This window comes from Ornithorhynchus anatinus, chromosome X1, assembly GCF_004115215.2.
Source record: "Ornithorhynchus anatinus isolate Pmale09 chromosome X1, mOrnAna1.pri.v4, whole genome shotgun sequence".
Classification (NCBI taxonomy): domain Eukaryota; kingdom Metazoa; phylum Chordata; class Mammalia; order Monotremata; family Ornithorhynchidae; genus Ornithorhynchus; species Ornithorhynchus anatinus.
Genome location: NC_041749.1, coordinates 14,397,378 through 14,416,318, shown reverse-complemented (window position 1 = coordinate 14,416,318; position 18,941 = coordinate 14,397,378). Strand labels below are relative to the sequence as shown.

The window sequence follows — 18,941 nt, the reverse complement described above, 5'->3', positions numbered from 1 at the left end:
AGCCGTGAGAGCGAATGAGTTCACCAAGGGAGTGAGTGTAGATGGAGAACAGAAGAGGGCCAAGGACCGACCCTTGAGGAATCCCAACAGTTAGACGATGGGAGGAGGAGGAGCAGCCTACGAAGGAGACCGAGAATGAATGGCCAGAGAGATGAGAGGAGAACCGGGAGAGGACGGAGTCTGTGAAGCCAAGGTGAGATAAGGTAATAATAATAATAATGTTGGTATTTGTTAAGCGCTTACTATGTGCAGAGCACTGTTCTAAGCACTGGGGTAGACACAGGGGAATCAGGTTGTCCCACGTGGGGCTCACAGTCTTCATCCCCATTTTACAGATGAGGGAACTGAGGCACAGAGAAGTTAAGTGACTTGCCCACAGTCACACAGCTGACAAGTGGCAGAGCTGGGATTTTATGGAGGAGAAGGGGATGGTCAACAGTGTCAAAGGCAGCTGAGAGGTCAAGGAGGATTAGGATACAGTAGGAGCCATTGGATTTGGCAAGAAGGAGGTCATGGCTGGGACCTTTGAAACAGCAGTCTCGGTTGAGTGGAGGGGATGGAAGCCAGATTAGAGGGTGTCCAGGAGAGAATGGGAGTTAAGGAATTCTAGGCAGTGAGTGTAAATGACTCGTTCTAGGAGCTTCGAAAGGAAGGGGAGTAGGGATATGGGAGTAGGGATATAGGGCGATAACTGGAAGGGGAAGTGGGGTCGAGAGAGGGCTTTTTTAGGATGGGGGAGACATGGGCATGTTTGAAGGAAGAGGGGAAGAAGCCATTGGAGAATGAGCGGTTAAAAATAGAAGTTAAGGAGGGGAGGAGGGAAGGGGCGATGGTTTTTATAAGGTGGGCAGGAATGGGGTCCGAGGCACAGGTAGAGGGGGTGGCACTTGCGAGGAGGGAGGAGATCTCTGAGGATACTGCAGGGAAAGATGGGAAAATAGGGGAGAGGGTTGGAATTGGTGGGGGGGGAAGGCAGAAGGGGGAGGAGTGACTTTGGGGAGCTCAGACATGATTGTGTTAATTTTCGTGATGAAGTAGGTGTCCAGATCGTTGAGGGTGAGGGATGGGGGAGGGGGAGGAACAGGGAGCCTGAGGAGAGAATTAAAGGTCCGGAACAATTGGCGGGGGTGACGGGCATGGGTGTCGATGAGGGAAGAAAAGAAGTTTTGCCTGGCGGAGCAGAGGGCAGATTTAAGGCAGGAAAGGATAAAGTTCAGTGGATAAGGTTGGCTTGGTGCTTGGACCTTCACCAGCAGCGCTCAGCAGCTCGAGCATAGGAGGCGGACAGAGGCAGTGACCCAGGGTTGTGGGTTAGTGGAGTGAGAGCGGCAGAGGGAAAGGGGACGAGAGAGTTGAGATGGGTAGAGAGGGTGGAGTTTGAGAGCGGTGACCTGATCATCGAGAGTGGGAAGAGAGGACAGCGGGGCAAGGTGGGGAGAGATACTTTGGGAGAGATGGATGGGATCAAGAGAGCGGAAGTCTCCGTGGCGGAGTAGTACAGATTTGCAGGGGGAGAGAGTGTGAGAGAGGAGACAGGTGAGAAGGTTATGGTCAGAGAGAGGGATTTCAGAGTTGGTGAGGGAGGAGATAGTGCAGCGGTAGGAGATGATGAGATCGAGGGTGTGGCCAAGTCGGTGAGTGGGCGTGGTGTGATGGAGCAGGAGTTCGGCTGAGTCGAGGAGCGATAGCAGGTGGGTGGCAGAGGAGTCACCGCGTACATCCATGTGGATGTTGAAATCTCCGAGGATCAGGGTGGGCAGAGAGAAGGAGAGAAGGGAGGGGAGAAAGGGGTCAAGGTGGTTGAAGAAGTCGGTGGTGGGACCGGGAGGGAGGTAAATGACGGCTACAAGTATCTGGAGGGGGTGGTAGAGGCGAATGCAATGGGATTCAAAGGAGGGGAAGGAGAGGGAAGGGGGAGGAGGGATAGTGCGGAAGCGGCATCGGGGTGAGAGAAGGAAGTCGACGCCTCTTCCCTTTCCGGTGAGTCTGGGGGAGTGGGAGAAGGAGAGGCCTCCGCTGCAGAGAGCAGCGGCGGAGAGCCAGGTCTCCGTAAGGGCGAGGAGGAGGAGAGAGCAGGAATGGAAAAGGTCAAGGACGAAAGGTAGTTTTCGTGTAATGGAGTGGGGATTCCAGAGGCCACACTTGAAAGTAGCTGTGGGTGCGGGGAGGGCGGGGGGGGGGAGCTGGGGGAGGGGAGGGTTTGGATGGGAACGAGGTGGCGGGGCCCTGGATGGGGAGAGGGGGAGGAGGGATGGCAGTGGGACAGCAGGACTGAGATGGGGCGTGGGTGGGGAAGAGGGAAGGGGGAGGGATGGAGGAGGGGGTTAGGTGGGGAGGGAGCGTAGGTAGGGGGAAGGGGAAGAGGGGTGGCGCTGGTAAAGTGGCCTTCTAGGGCGGGGGAGAGAAGGGGGGAGGAGGCAGAGGAGAGAGCGGGAAAGAGCTGGGTGGGAGAGGGTAAGGGTAAGGAAAGGATTGGGAGGGGCAGATGGGAGGAAGGGGGGGTGGAAGGACATGGTGAGGCCAGAAAGGTAGGTGGCAGCACTGACAACAATTAACCATAACTTGCTAAAGTGGTAATATAGTAACATAATACAATGAAGTATTATTAATAGGCGGGTGTTGACCAGGGTCGGGTTTTGACTTGACTAAGGGTCGACCTGATTAAATCAAAGTCAAAAGGCTAGCGGCAAGGAGAGTCCCGGGGCTCATGTCCAAATGTCTCTGAGGCGGCGGGATCCCTTTCATTCATTCAATAGTATTTATTGAGCGCTTACTATGTGCAGAGCACTGTACTAAGCGCTTGGAATGGACTAATCGGTAACAGATAGAGACAGTTCCTGCCCTTTGACGGGCTTACGGTCTAAGGGAGGGAGGGAGACCGACAGACAAGAACAATAGCAATAAATAGAATCAAGGGGATGGAGTAACAATAGCATCCGTAATAGCAATGGTAGTAGCATGAAATAGCGAGAAGCAGCACGGCCTAGTGGAAAGAGCACCGGCTGGGAAGTCAGAAGACCTGGGTTCTAATTCTGACTCCACCACATGCCTGCTGTGTAAGCTTGAGCAAGTATCTTAACTTCTCTGCGCCGCAGTTCCCTCATTTGCAAAATGGTCATTCAATCCCTGAAGATGTCCGGGGTGGGTTGTGGGCGTAGGTGGTGGCTAAGGTAAGGTAACACAGTAAGAGCAAGGACATCATTGCCCGGGGTGGGCGAGATCAATCACCTCACAGGAGAAGAGGGGGTGGCCGCTTCTGGGCAGAGTCGGGGGAGGGCGGTTGGGGAGCACAATGTCCCCATGCCCGAGCAGGGAAGCACAACTCCCCAGGCCCGAGCAGGGGAGCACAATGGGAGCTGGTGGCTGGGGGTCTTCGGGGGCAGGGGGTGGAGATCCTTAGTGTCAGAGTCCTTGAGCGGGGGTGCAGAGGTCAGGGTTGCAGAGCTGACCATAAATAAGCCCGGGGGCAGGTCATCGAGGACTGATAGCGCGACTCCAAGGAAGCGGAGGTCTCGAGTCGACGTGGCGGCGATGACTGTGTCCATCCGTCCGCTTTAGGATCGCGTAGGCTCGGGGTCAGGCCGGCGGCGGAGCGGTGCTGCAGACGGGCACGGCTCGGCAAGGCTCGGTATGGCACGGCTCAGCCCGGCTCGGCTTGGCTAGACACAGTACAGTTCGTCGCGGCACGGCTCGACACAGTGCGGTACAGCACGGCACAGTGTGGTGCAGCACGGCACAGTGTGGCATGATACTTGGGAGAGTACAATACAATAAAGTTGGTAGACCTGTTCCCTACCCAAAAAGGGCTTCCTGTCTAGAAGGAAGCAAAGACACAGAAGTCTGGCTAATAGTACAGCCCTCATCCAGCAAATGAGAACAGGAGTCTTGCAACTTGAACCAAGTTCAAAACCAGCCCCAGAACCCTCCAGAGCCCTATGGTTAGCCCTAAGCCTGAGAACATCACACTAGGTTCAGGGTGAACCTACTCTTCCTCCTCTCTGCCCCAGCACTGGACATTTCCACTGCAGTCTCCTCACTGTGCAGACACCAGACTGGCCAGAAAGAAGGTCTTCATCCAGCATTACAGACAAATTCAGATATGATATCAGACTCAGGCTTGTAGCCACCTACATGGCTGTGTGTGACCCACATTACACACCCCTCTCCATTGCTGAAACTAATATGTTCCCATCAAGGAGCAGCAGTCCACCCCTGCTGACATTGAGGCTTGAGCTGTGTTTAATATGTTCATTAGCTACTCTCCCATTGGTAAATGGTTCTAATCCCAGCACGAACACTTATCTGCTGCTCCTTGACGAGAACTTATCAGTTCCAGCGATGGAGAGGAGCACGTAATGTGGGTCACACACAGGCACGTAGGTGGCCATAAGCCCGAATCTGATACCATACTTGAATTTGTCTGTGATGGTGGATGAAGATCTTCTCTCCAGCCAGACTCGTGTCTGCACAGTGGGGTGACTGCAGTGGAAAAGTCCAGTGCTGGGGCAGAGAGAAGAGTAGATTCACCCTCCGAACCTAGTGTGATCTCAGGCTTAGGACTAACCCTAACTTCTTGTTCTTTTTTAACACTTACTGTGTGTCAAACACTAAGTGCTGGGGCAGGTTTGAGTTAATTAGGTTGGACACAGTCCCTGTCCCTCAAGGACCTCACAGTCTTAAGTAGGAGGGACAGATATTTAATCCTTATTTTACAGGTGAGGAAACTGAGGAACAAAAAGTTAAGTGACTTGCCCAAGACTACACAGAAAGCTATTGGCAAAAGTGGGAATAAAACCCAGGGCCTCTGCTTCCCAGGCCCCTGCTCTTTGCATTAGTCCATGCTGCTTCTCAGTGCCTCAGATTCCTCTTCTGTAAAATGGGGATTCAACTGTTCTCCCTTTCACTTAAACTAGGATCCCCATGTGGGGCAGAAAATGAGGCTGAGATGATTATCTTGTATCTACCCCAGTGCTTAGCACAGTCCGTGTAACATAGTATGTGCTTAGCAAACATCATCATTGTTATTATTGGTCCTCACATCATATTTTTTTTCCTCTGCCATTCACTGTGTATCACTAATTCTTGTTTATCTTCTCCATTAGATGGTGTGTTCCTTGAGGACAGGCACACTTTCCTTCTGACTCTTGTATTCTCCCAAACACCTTGAACAGTGCCGACCCCTCAGTAGGTGCTCATTAAATGCCTTAGGAAAAAAAAATCAAACTGATAGGGGAAAGAAAAGTCCTTCTGGATATGGCAATATACGGCTAAGTTTTAAGAAAGCAGGAGGAACGAATTGGGTCTAAAATGTCAGTTAAGACTAGGCCCTTTTTATTTCACTTTTCAGGTTATTAACAGCCTAGCCTATTAACCTTAGACCTGTGGGACATGGTTTTCTGTTGGAGGATAGTTGAACCAGTATCGAAGGACTGACGTGCACACTCGCTTAAAGGGCCACCCACAGCAGGGGCAGGAATAACTGGCCGCTCCTAGCAGCTGGGAAAACTGATAGAGGTGAGAATTCACCTGAGAGTCCACACACTAGAAAGGAGGCTCAAATGAGAAACTCCAGCCCAGTCTCAGAACTACACTGTTTCAGATCACTTTTCTCCCTTGACACACCACAGCAATGACCCAGATAATGGTAGGAAACAAAAGGGAACCTCTTTGTCAGGGGATGGAGTTTTTCCTCTAGACTTTAAGCTCTTTGTGAGAAGGGTACCTGTCTACAATCTCTGTTGTACCATATTCTCCCAAGTGTTTAGTATAATGCTCTGCAAACGGTAAGTCTTCGATAAATACCACTGATGGATTCCAAGACTTAACCACAAGGCAGAAAGGGATGGGTTCAGGAGGAGATGGACAGTCGAACCTGAGCAGACTGGTAAATATGTTGGAGGAAGTCTTGGTAGTTGGTTAGGGCTAGTTATGCTGTTTATTAAGCACCTCAGGCTGAGTACTGAACCCTGAGATAAGCGCTGCGGTAAGTACAGCATAATTACATCAAAGACAGTCTCTGCCTCATATGGAGTTCATGGTCTAAGTGGTGGCAGATCCAGTCACTAGAGAAGCAGCGTGGCTCAGTGGAAAGAGCCCGGACTTGGGAGTCAGAGGTCATGGATTTGAATCCCGGCCCCACCATTTATCAGCTGTGTGACTTTGCGCAAATCACTTCACTTCTCTGTGCCTCAGTTACCTCATCTGTCAAATGGGGATGAAGACGTGAGCCTCACGTGGGACAACCCTATTACCCTTTATCTACCCCAGTGCTTAGAACAGTGCTCTGCACATAGTAAGCGCTTAACAAATACCAACATTATTATTATTATTAGGTTTCCCTAGTGATTTCCAGCTTTAACTAAACCCACAAAATCATCTAGAGACGTGTAGCAGATCCAGACTCGGTGGAAAACCAGGCAAAGAACTGGGTGGTGGGGACAATGATCCATCCCCATTCTCCTTGACCTACTAATCAATGAATCAACCAATCAATCGTATTTACGGAGTACTTAGTACACAGCATCCCCTTCTCCCCCAATCCTCAGTTTCACTGACATTGTACTCTCCAGGCCTCTTCCCACCTTTTTGACCACTCTTTGGGACCACTCTTTGGAGAAGCAGCTTGGCTTAGTGGAAAGGCCACAGGCTTGGGAGTCAGAGGTCATGGGTTCTAATTCTGGTTCCACCACTTGTGACTCCGGGCAAGTCACTTCACTTCTCTGGCCTCAGTTCCCTTATCTGTAAAATGGGGATTGAGACTGTGAGCCCCATGTGGGACAGGGACACTGTGTTCAATCCAGTTTACCTATATCCACTTTAGCATTTACTATGTGCCAAGCAAATACCATAATTATTATTATTATTACTACCATGAACATAAGAACGTATAATGAAAGTAAAATGACCAATCCTTTCCCCTGAGAGGCTTACAATTTAAAGAGATAACAAGTGCAGGGATAACTGTCAACAAAGACTGGGGAGATGAAAAATATAGAAACAGTGGGTTGGTTAAAAAAACATTAAAAATGAATGAATATGCAAATGACTGAAAATGTACACATTTAAACACAAGTAATAAGCTTAATAAGCTTATGGATCCAAAAGCTGGACGGTGAGGAAAAAAAAGGCTAGAAAGAATATCGATTCTTTTGAAAATACCGTGTCGGAGGTGGCTTTTGTGAATATTATGGACTGCCTGAAAAACAAACAAAAGGATTTTAGAACAAATTAAACCAAAGTGGTCTTTAGAAGGCCAAATGACTCGTCTAAGATTAGCATACTTTGGACATATAAGCAGGAGGACTAATTCTCTGGAAAAGACACTAATGCTAGGAAAAGTCCAGGGAAAATGTGGAAGAGGCAGACCAGCAGCTAGATGGATAGAAACCATAACAATGATAACGGAAGAACCGTTAGAAAGGTTGCGGATTATGGCGGAAGACAGGATGCTCTGTAGAAAGTTTATCCATGGAGTCACCGTGAATTGGAAATTATTTGATGGCACCTAATAATAATTATAATAATATTAATAAACAAGCTTAAACAACTCCTGTTGAACCAAGACAATTTAGTAGCTGCTAAGAGATGAGGGAAGATAAGAGATGGAGCTGTGCCTATAGTGTACAGGGCGCCGTACTAAGCGTTTGAAGGAATCCAAAGAGTTAGTAGACATCATCAAGGGGTTTTCAGTCTGGTGGGAGAGAGGTGTCACTAGTCCTGAAAGGCTTCATGGAGGAAGTGAGTTTTGGGTAGATTTGAAAATGGAACAGGGTTTGCTGAAAGGAAGGATCACATTGGATCTTGGCTACAAGGAGATTCTCTGTCCATTATTATCATCATTCTTTCTTGCCCATTCTTAATCACTTTCCCTAATCCCCCAGGATGGGAGATGGGTCAAGTGTGAGCTTATCAAAATTTGACTCCATTGGAGCAATTAATAGTATTTATTGAACAATACAGTGTGCAAAGCATTGTGCTGAGCTTTTGGAAGAGTACAATAGAATTATAAAATATGATCCCTGTTCTAGGAAGTTTACAAGATAGCTGGAAAGATGGTTACTAGAAAACATTCCAGATGAGAGGAAGAAGGAAAAGGAGATACTTGCATGAATCAGAACCTAACTAGTAGGTTATGTAAGATGTGTTCACAGGTGCTTAAAACAAGAAGTTGTGAGTGCTCAAGAGCTTAGATGACACTCTCCTGGAGCTTGCCGTATAATTTCGTGGAAAAAACTGGAGTTTTTAGTGAAAAACTTTCTGTTTCAGACCCCACCCCAGGTGCCAAAGATGTCACTGAGCTCTGGCACAGATAAAACCTTCATTTCTTTCCAAACTAACTCCACGATGACTCACTATTTTTTGGGCACGAGAAAGCTGAGCAGAGGGAGATAAAACAGCCAGAGCGAAGCCCAGTTTTGCGCCTCAACATTCACAAAGAAAGCTAGCTCCCTGGCTGTCACGGTCCCGGGCTCAGTACCCTTGCTGCCAAAACCTCACCTTCACCTAGTAGGGATCACCGGCTGTAAACTGGAGGTTCATTTTTCAAGTGGGATAGCCTGGTTATGTCCAGTGCCCTTTGCCAGGGCGCCTGAAAAATGAACCTGTTAAAGCAGAGAAGCAGCATGGCCTAGTGGATAGAACATAGACCTGGGAGCCAGAAGGACCTGGGTTCTAATCACACCTCCGCTACTTGTCTGCTGTGTGATCTTGGGCAAGTCACTTTACCTTTCTGTGTCCTAGTTACCTCATCTGTAAAATGGGGATTAAGACTGTGAGCCCTGTGGAGGACAGAGACTGTGTCCTGCCCAATTATCTTCAATCTATTCCAGGGCTTAGAACAGTGACTGGCATATAGTAAGTGCTTAACAAATACCACTATAACTATTACTATAAATGAAACTGAGCTTGCTAATGATAGGTCTGTGCGTTTTGATTTTGATTTATGTACTGGGCAGGAAAAAGAGCAGTTGTAAACTAACTTATTGCTACTTATTGAGCACTTACTGTGTGCACTGTACCTAAGTTGGTAGGGTAGGGAATGTGACTGTTCATTGTTGTATTGTACTCTCCCAAGCGCTTAGTACAGTCCTCTGCTCACATTGAGCACCAATAAATACAATTGAATGATCCTTGCCCACCATCAGGCTGTCAGTCAATCAATCAATCAATGGTATTCATTATTATAGTTATTGTTACGGTATCTGTTAAGTGCTTACTATGCCCCAAGCACTGTTCTAAGTGCTGCGATAGATACAAGGTAATCAGGTTGGCCACAGTCCCTGTCCCACATGGGGCTTACCATCTTAATCCCCATTTTACAGATGAGGCAACTGAGGCATAGAGAAGTTAAGTGACTTGCCCAAAGTCACACAGCAGATAAGTGGTGGAGTGGGATTAGAACCCACATCCTCTGATTCCCAAGCCCATGCTCTTGCCACTAGGCCATGCTGCTTCTCTATTTATCGAGCACTTACTTCATGCAGAGCACTATACTAAATGCTCGGGAGAGTACAATACAGCAGAATTAGCAGATGTGTCCCCTGTCCATAAAGCATAGACTGCCTAGTATAAAACGGAAACAAATCCACTCTATTCCGCTACTGTTGAGCTCTCATTACATTCACCCTTTCCTGGTTTCTGCAGCCATCCCAAACACAGAGGAGGCTGAGGAGAGAGTGAAGTTCCTCTGTCGGCTCATCTTCATGAGTTACTTGCTGCTACTATGGCTGAGGCACGGCATTTCTCCACACACACCGAAGGGAGAGTTCCGGCTCCCACCCCTCTCTCCGAGGCTTCTCCATCTCCCGCTGTGTCTCTGATCCCAAACAGTCAGGACAGAGATGCATCCGTTTCACCACCGCTGCCACTCCATCACCTTCCCCCCTCATACCTCACCTTGCTACTCTCCTACTGCAACTCAGTCCGCACACTTCACTCCTCTAAAGCTAACCCCTCACTGTGTCTCGATCTCGTCTATCTCACCACCGACCCCTCGCCCAAGTCCCGCCTCTGTCCCGAATCGCTTTCCCTCCTTAAATCCGTCAGACAATTACTCTCCCCACCTTTAAAGCCATATTCATTCATTCAGTCCTATTTATTGAGCACTTACTGTGCAGAGCACTGTATTAATCTTGAAGGCACATCTCCTCCAGGAGGCCTTCCCTGACTAAACCCCGCTTTCCTCTTCTCCCACTCCCTTCTGCATCACCCCTGACCTTGTTCCCTTTGTTTCCCCCCGACCCTCCCAGCCCCCCAGCACTTATGGGCATATCTGTAATTCAATGTATATCAATGTCTGTCTCCCCACCTCTAGACTGTAAGCTTGTTGCATGCAGGGACTGTGTCTGCTTACTGTTGTATTGTGTTCTCTCAAGTGCTTAGTACAGTAAGTGCTCAATAAATACGATTGAATGTAAGAACGAATGTAAGCGTGTGGGAGGTAGACCCCAGGTCGCCATCAGATTGTGTCTTAGGACTGGGACGGAGGCATCACCCTGTGGGGTTGTAGTTTCAACCCCTTCACCTCAGGATTGGTGGAACTCTTCAGTCTCCCATAGAAATCTCTAGGCCCAAAAAATGCCTTTTATGCAAATAACATCCCCATCGTGGACCCTGTCATCGGTGACTTTCAGTCAATCAACCAATCAGTGGTATTTGTTGAGTTTACTGGGTGTACAACACTGGACTCTGCACTTGGGATAGAACTATATCACAGAGCGGGAAGACGAGTTCCCTGCACTTAAGGAGAATCATAAGGTGGGAAACTGGGCTCTCCCCCGCTATTTAATCTCCCTCTGCTCGGCTTTCTCCTGCCCACAAAGATAATGGAGACTTTGGGGACTTTGCAATGGAATGAAGGTTTTATCTGTGGCAGAGCTCAGTCACACCTTTAGGACCTGGAGTGGAGTCAGAAGCAGAAAGGTTTTCACAAAAAACTCATTTTTTTTTTCCAGGTAATCATAATACAAGTTCCAGGAGAGTGCTACCTAAGCTGACAGTCCTGAATCACCCTCAAGGCTGAGTCTGCCGGCTCAAGGAGCCGGACTGTGAGAATGGTGGAAGATGAGCTGGTTTTCTTTGTGAATGGCAAGAAGGTAGGAAACACGCTGCTTTTCCCCCCAAAAGCCTTCGCTCCTGAACCAACTTCCTGTACTCAGGAGGCAGGCTCACACTGGGGTTACCTGTTCCCAAGGACACACGCCCTTCTAGAGAAGCCTTTCCTTGCATTTGCTGCTGCCCTCTTCCACTCCTTAGAGCTAGCAGGAAGCAAGACTGACCCAGCCCTGACCTGAAGATTCTGAAACTGCTTTCTTCTGCTAGTAGGCTACACTGATCTTCTGTGAGGATTTCATTATCCTCTTTTAAGTGTGGGTACCCACTGATTTTCAGCTTTACTTCCTGGATTTTTCTGTTCAAAGTTATATACTGCGGAACTTATTTGCTCATTAAATACTGTGGACTTTGAAGCCGGTAAGGGGCAGAGGAAAAAAAAGGGAAGAGAAGGAGCCACTCAGTCAACAAACTTGCCAGAGCAGTTCAGTTAGGGAGAGCTAACGGCCCATCATCTGTGCCAAAAGAGGAAGAGTAGGTAGCTGGGAGGGGAGGAGGAATAAACTGATTTGGAAAGAAGACAGGATGAACAGAGGTGGTTTTGGAGGCAGGAGAGACAGGCCCCTAGGAGTGTCAATTTTAAGTAGTTTCCAAGCAGAGGAAAATGCACTGTAAGAATTCTGGAAGTTACCCTGAAGAAGCAGAGTGGTCTACTGAAAAAACATGGGTCTGCGAGTCAGAGGACCTGGGTTCTAAACCCAACTCTGCCCCTTAACTGCTAGGTGACCTTGGGAAAGTCATTGAACTTCTCGGCCTCAGTTTCCTCATACGTGATCCCTCTGTGGGAAAAAGACCTTGTCCAATCTGATTATCTTGTATCTATCCAGTGCTTAGTAGAGTGTCTGGCACATAGTAAGCTCTTAGCAAATACAATTGGGAAAAAAAGGTAATAATAATAATAATGTTGGTATTTGTTAAGCGCTTACTATGTGCAGAACACTGCTCTAAACACTGGGATAGATACAGGGTAATCAGGTTGTCCCACGTGAGACTCACAGTTAATCCCAGTTTTACAGATGAGGTAACTGAGGCCCAGAGAAGTTAAGCAACTTGCCCACAGTCACACAGCTGACAAGTGGAAGAGTGGGATTTGAACCCATGACCTCTGACTCCCAAGCCCGGGCTCTTTCCACTGAGCCTTGACCTCAGGCTCAGTCTTCCCTCTCAAGGGCTTGGAGAAGGGAGAAACTTGGAGAGAGGACCAACTACCTGAAAGTCACTCATTAAACTGCCCTTTCATCCCAAAGTAGCCCTAGGCTAAACCTAATTGTCGGGCCGAGAGCCCAGCGGAGCCTCTAGGGACACCAAGTGTCCAGTGCACTGACTATGAACTAGCAACAAGAACAGGAAAGGGAGAGAGATGGGCAAGAAGGAGAAGGGCTCCTCCTACAGCAGGTGCAGGTATATGTCTGTGACCCCTTTACCTATTTTTCCTTCCGTTGTCTCAGGTGGTGGAGAAGATTGCAGACCCAGAAACAACACTGTTGGTTTACCTTCGTAGAAAATGTATCTGCACATCCTGAAGAGGAGGAAAAGGGGAAGTGGGAGGGGGATGTTGAAGATGGTGATGGCTCTCCATGGTCTAGGGTTTTTGTATGCATGCAGGGTAGGTTGAGAAGGATTTTTCTCAGAATTCGGGTATTGGCTTGGATTGGACCATGGTGGGTGGGCCCTGTCGGTTTGTGGGGTGGGAGCTCCTGGCTGTCTAGTGCCTAGAGGGCCGTAAGTGGTGACTAGAGCAGATCAGAGCCTCACTCCTCCAGAGTAAACCCCAGAGTAGACAGGAGGGAATTCTCCCAAGCGTTTCTGGAGAAGGAGAAGCTTCTTGTACTGATGTAGCTCCATAAATGGTCAGAAAGGTCTCGCCAAAGGAATCTCCCTGCTCTGTCAAGTGTCCTCTCCTTAACCATGTTTCCCAGTGGGTTTGAAGGGGACCAAGCTCGGCTGTGGAGCGGGAGGCTGTGGGGCCTGCACTGTGATGCTGTCCAGGTTTGACCGGCTACAGAACAAAATTGTGTATCCTTTGTCCGTGGTGCTTTCAAGCACGGTTTTTGCATGATTATATCGACACCCTCTGCAGCGTTTTAGCAAGTAATCATTGGTTTCTTCTTATCTTGTGATTCTCACACTTCCTTTCTCATGGGGACTAAGGCAAAAATGGAGTCAGACTGGAAGTTCAAACTAGAAGAGTTCAACAGAGGGATGGAGAGAAGCTTGGAATCGGTGGATCATAACGTGATGATAGGGAACATGTGCCTTGCTACTTTTGTTCTCTCCCGAGCACTCAGTAGGCAATCAACAAATGTTGATGAAGAGGATGAGAGCAGTGCCAAGTAACAGTGTTCTGACAGGAGGCTTTCCTTCTTCCCTTCCTCTCTTCCTTCAGTGAAGACACTGAGGAAAATGAGGGTCCCCACTCTTTATCACAGCATGAGAGTGAGGTGTAACAAAGTAGGGCCCATGGAAGGAATTCTGCTTTGTATGAGAGCCTTTTAACAATATCAGGAGATTTTGGTGAGAAGAATGGACAAATTGTGGTGACAGGGAACTGTGGTGACTATGTTGGGGAACAATATTGTTTCATCTACCAAGCTTCCTTAAGTGGGGGATCCAGCCACTCGTCTGCCAATGCTTGCCTCATCCCCATCTGTGCCCTGCACCATGTCGCCGTGACGACTGTAGAAGGGATCGGAAGTACCAAGACGAGGCTGCATCCTGTGCAGGTGAGCTAGGCTGGCGCTTGGATCTGAAAACCTAATGGGGAGAAATCAGGCTCTTAAGGTGGGAGTCTCCAGGGGAAACTGTGTCTCACCTTGGACCCTCTGGCTTTTCCTGGTCCATTAAGAAGATCACCTACTCTCTCTGTGGCTGAGTATCCCTATCCACAAAATATCCCCTGCCTGTCAACCCCCCAGGGATGCTGGGAGACTGCCTGCGCAGAGTCCTTGGGGCTTCTTAGAGTGCAATGGAGACTGGTGGTTTCTGCGTGTCTCCTGTATTATGATAGGCATAAATGACTGTGAGCTAGAGGCCCTCAGTGAAGAGAACACTATATACAAAGATCCCTGAGGCTTTTCCTTTTATGACCTCAGCCACTGTAATAAATTTACACTGGTCTCTCAGTGACACTGGGAACCAAAGATAAGCCCTCAGAGTAGCCATGTGGTAAATGTGGGGCACAGATCAGTTATGATAATTTTTCTCTTTCCCAGAGATTGTCAGAGTCAGGTCCATAACCCACCCATTCTGACAAAGCTCACACACGTGCACACCTCCCACCCCCCAACACACATACGCTGTCTCTGTCTCTCCATATCTCATTTAAATTGAAAGAACTCTGTGCCATGAGATAATCTTCCATGTATGTGAGTGTGACTTTTCAGTGACAAGTAGTCCCAAACAGCTGTCCTCTTGCCAGCCCCTGGTATTGCTCTGGACCCACTGCACCCCTTGTGTTCAGGGAAGTCTCTTTCCTCAGCCACCCTGCAGTCCATCCTGCCACGGAAGCCAGGGGAAACACAGTCCCAATTCCCTGGGAAGCTTCCTTTCTGATGCTTCAGCAAACTGCAGACTTGGCAGAGGCTTTGTCTGAGGTTTAATCCAGACACAGATTCTGACTGACTAGGGGGACCCAGAGATGCTTCTTTGCCTCTTCATACTTTACCTTCTTCATCAGAAAAAGGAGCTCCTCACACTCTCTTCCCTGCAATCTGAGCATCAATTAGGGTTCATTACTCGCTTTGATACCTACAGATGACAGGGGGAATTAATGGCTTTATCTTTGTGATTGTGTCCTGAAAACCAGGGTACACACCTTCCCTTTCACAAGGTAGCAAGGCCCCTCTCTTTTTGCCAGACGATATTGTTGAGAATGGAAATGGCTGAATCATCCTCACAGATTGTTCTGCTGTGGGTCAGTGGAGACTCAAGCCAAGTCCCACAGAAGGAACTGGCTGCCCTGATTTCAGCAAGGTGGTTTGCTTTGGACAGAACAGTTCCTTCACCCGAGTTCCACTACCCAGTGGCTTTGTGACTCCAGCATTTCCCACATTTCATTGGACAATGAAAGTCTCCCTCTGAAACAGCTCTTCCTTTGAAAGTGAAAATGTTCCAAGCTAGAGACCATTCTTGTAGCCCACTTTCTTCTTTCATGAGTTGCTTCAATATTAATAAACAGATGACGGTTTTGTTAAGCACTTACTATATGAGGAGCAGCATGGCCTAGTGGCAAGAGTCCAGACTTGGGAGTCAGAGGTCGTGGGTTCTAATCCCGGCTCTTCCACTTCTCTGCTGCCTGACCTTGGGCAAGTCACTTAACTCCTCTGGGCCTCAGTTACCTCATCTGTAAAATGGGGATTGAGACTGCGAGCCCCACGTCGGACAATCTGATTACCTTGTATTAACCCAGTGCTTAGAACAATGCTTGGCACATAGTAAGCGCTTAACAACTACCATTATTATTATTATTATTATTATTACTGTTATGTGCCAAGCACTTTTCTAAGCACTGGGATAGATACAAGGTTATCAGGTTGTCCCATATGGGGCTCAAAGTCAATCCCCATTTTACATATGAGGTAACTGGGGCACAGAGAAGTTAAGTGACTTGCCCAAAGTCACCTAGCTGACAAATGGCGGAGCTGGGATTAGAACCCACGACCTCTGACTCCCAAGCCCATGCTCCTTCCACTAAGCCATGCTCCTTCTCTACCTGGATGCAACGATGGTTCTGAGGGAAGCTGGGATTTGGAACCCTGGTTACTGCTGACATTTGCTTGGTTTATCCCTCTTAGGAGAGGATTTCCAAAAGCCATGGCTCCCAATGTGGATTCTGCACCCCTGGTATCGTCATGAGCATGTACACTCTGCTCCGGAACAACCCTGAGCCTTCCATGGAGGAGATCGAGAACACGTTCAGAGGTGTCTGCCCCTGGTCCTCACCCAGCCCTGTGGCACTCTGAGGGAGGTTCCTTAACTGGAGCCATTCAATAGGCAGCAATGGGGGGGTCAGTGGGGAGAAAGAACTGAGCAAAGAGAAGGATTTGGATTTTCATCAGTGGGAGATGTAATTTTGAATCAATCATTCAGTCTTTTTTATTGAACTCTTACTGTGTGCAGAACACTGCATTAAGCTCTCAGGAGAGTACAATATAACAGAGTTGATAAACATGTTCCCTGAAAATTCCATTAGTCAATCAATCAGTGGTATTTACTGAACACTTACTATGTACAGTCAATCAATCAATCAATGGTATTTTTTGAGTGCTTACTATGTGCAAAGAATATTTTAAGGGCTGGGGAGAGCATAATACCTGGGAATAAGCAGACTCTTTCCCTGCCCATAGTAAACCTTACATTCTAGAGGGGGAGACAAACATTAATATGAATACATAAGTAATTTATAATAAATAAGTTAAAGATATGTACCTAAGTGCTGTGAGGTTGGGGGTGGGGTAAGTGTTTAGGAGAGTACAATGCAACAGAATTAGCAGTCACATTCCCTGTCTATAACAAACTTAGCATTTGCAGAGTGCAAACTCCCACCAGTGACAGGCTGGTCTGTGAGGCCATCTCTGTATTAGTGCTATGGCTAGTCTGGGGTCTCCACTAATGTCTACCTTTACCCGTGGCTAACAGGAAACTACTGTCGCTGCACAGGATATAGACCCATCCTGGAGGGCTTCAGGACTTTTGCTAAAGTAAGTGTCTCCATCAGCAACAGCAGGAGCAACAACAGGGAGGGACTGGGTTCTTGCCTTCAGATAAAGATCCAGGTTCTAGAAAAAATATTTCCTTGTATTAAGGCGTTTGCACCTTGAACCCATCCCTGACTAAGCACTCATTTCCCCTACTCCCTTTTCCTTCTGTGTCGCTTATTCAGTTGAACCTGTACCCTTTTAGTACCCAATATTCACCCCTCCCTCGGCCCTATAGCACTTATTTACATAGCCATAATTCGTTTTAATTTCTAAACTGAAAGCTCCTTATGGGTGGGACACGTGTCTACCAACTCTGTTGTATTATTCTCTTCCAAGGGCTTACTACAGTGCTCTGCACACAGTAAGCACTTAATAAATACCATTGATTGATGGATTGGGGAGTTTGCAAAATGCTCTGTTACAAGGACACCTCCTCACCCAAAGACCCTTTTCTGCCAGAGAGATCAGAGATGTCAGAGAGAACACTATGCTCAGTAGAGATGGAAAGCAGCACCCTGAGTCCTGAAAGAGGATAAGGACCTGGGAAGCTGCTTCTGGAAGGGATCTAAGCTTGGCGGCTTCCTTGCTAGACCCAAAAGTATCACCACAGACAGCCCTGACTCTAAGCACGAATGTTACAGGAGTTCTAGCTGACAGGGTGGCTCTGGGCAGATCCTAGAACACTGGTCATAATGTAGGAGGCCAGAATGGGAGGTGTCATGTGTCTGAAGCACTTGGATGAAACTTCAGAGTATAGGACGGGGAGAACAATTCCCGTCTTGACTGCCCTACCTTTTAATATGGGCATCATCCCAGATGGAAAATATCCACTCACCTCCATTTCCCCACTGGTGGTTGCACCGTCTCAGAATACCAAGGCTCAAGAAAGGCGGGAAGACCATGTGGAGAAGTTGAGAGAAGGGCGGTTTGGAGGGAGGGAGAAAAGGCTCTCAAATCCTCAATTAAGAGCTTAATATCTGCTAATCGCTGGGCTGGAAACAGAGCTATCACATCAGGTGCAGTGCCTGTCAGACCAAGAGGTACCCAACAGCTACTTACATTGCAATTGAAATGATTATAAAATGAAAGGTTTGCCTTCAAAATCTTAATTTTTTTTTTTTCATCAGGTATAACTGTCTTTTTGCTTTTCTTTCTTTCCCTCTCTGGTCCCAAGTAAGCCACACAAATGAGAAGCAGCATGGCTCAATGGAAAGAACATGGGCTTGGGATTCAGGTCGTGGGTTCTAATTCTGGCTCCGCCACATCAGCTGTGTGACTTTGGGCCAGTCACTTCACTTCTCTGTGCCTCAGTTACCTCATCTGTTAAATGGGGATGAAGACTGTGAGCCCCACGCGGGACAACCTGATCACTTTGTATAATCTCCAGAGCTTAGAACAGTGCTTTGCACATAGTAAGCGCTTAACAAATGCCATCATCATTATTATTATTATTATTACTAAATCCTACGCTACTCATCCCCTCCTTCCCTTTTGCTATGAGACAGATGTTCCACTTTAAATAATAGATTCCAGATGCAAATGTATACATTGGTTTCTCTTTTACTATATAAATATATGTTTATTTGATTATAACAGATTAACCTTTTATTTGAATTAATATGAATAATAAAACACATCCATAGCCATGTGCTGAAATTTTAAGCATATCAAAGGCAAAAGTTTTAGTATGCTGAGAAATAAACAAACAGAACTTTTATTTTCCTGAAATAATTCATCTTTTTCATTCTTCATAATTTTTACTAATTCTCCTCTCATCACAGACATTAATTTTTATATTGATATTTTGCATGGGGTTTGTAAATTTCTCTGGATGGATCAAATGTTAAGTGAACTGGATGCTTAGGTATTCTAGTTTATTTTATTTTTTATTGTTTTTGTTGTCATCATTTGACTATTCATTATCCTATCATGACAGTCATTACTTTTGTTATGTTGATATTTTGTGTGGAGTTTGTAGAAGTCTCAGTCTGGATAATATTCTCAAAATCATTCAGCTAAATTGAAACTAAAAGGAGTTTATCAAATTTTAAATAGCTCTGGTTACTATTGAGGAGTAGATGGCCTAGTGGAAGGAACATGGGCATGGAGTCAGAGGACTTGGGTTCTAACTCT

At 47.2% G+C, this 18,941-nt stretch overlaps 1 protein-coding gene across 4 annotated transcripts in view; it reads left to right on the top strand.

Annotated features, from left to right (window-relative positions):
- Window positions 1-1,670: 1,670 nt before the first annotated feature.
- Window positions 1,671-18,941, top strand: part of LOC100681543 (xanthine dehydrogenase/oxidase-like) — a 49,110-nt gene continuing 31,839 nt past the window's right edge. For 3 of the 4 annotated variants that reach the window (XM_039910104.1, XM_029049798.2, XM_029049797.2), the window contains exons 1-7: window positions 2,045-2,101; window positions 10,953-11,093; window positions 12,558-12,615; window positions 13,029-13,125; window positions 13,724-13,832; window positions 15,903-16,029; window positions 16,747-16,808. In XM_039910104.1, the coding sequence (XP_039766038.1) occupies window positions 11,052-11,093; window positions 12,558-12,615; window positions 13,029-13,125; window positions 13,724-13,832; window positions 15,903-16,029; window positions 16,747-16,808 (495 nt within the window). In that variant the 5' untranslated portion in view covers window positions 2,045-2,101; window positions 10,953-11,051. Of the gene's footprint in view, window positions 1,692-2,044; window positions 2,102-10,952; window positions 11,094-12,557; window positions 12,616-13,028; window positions 13,126-13,723; window positions 13,833-15,902; window positions 16,030-16,746; window positions 16,809-18,941 lie in introns of those variants that run through there. The other variant, XM_039910103.1, reaches the window with a different exon arrangement.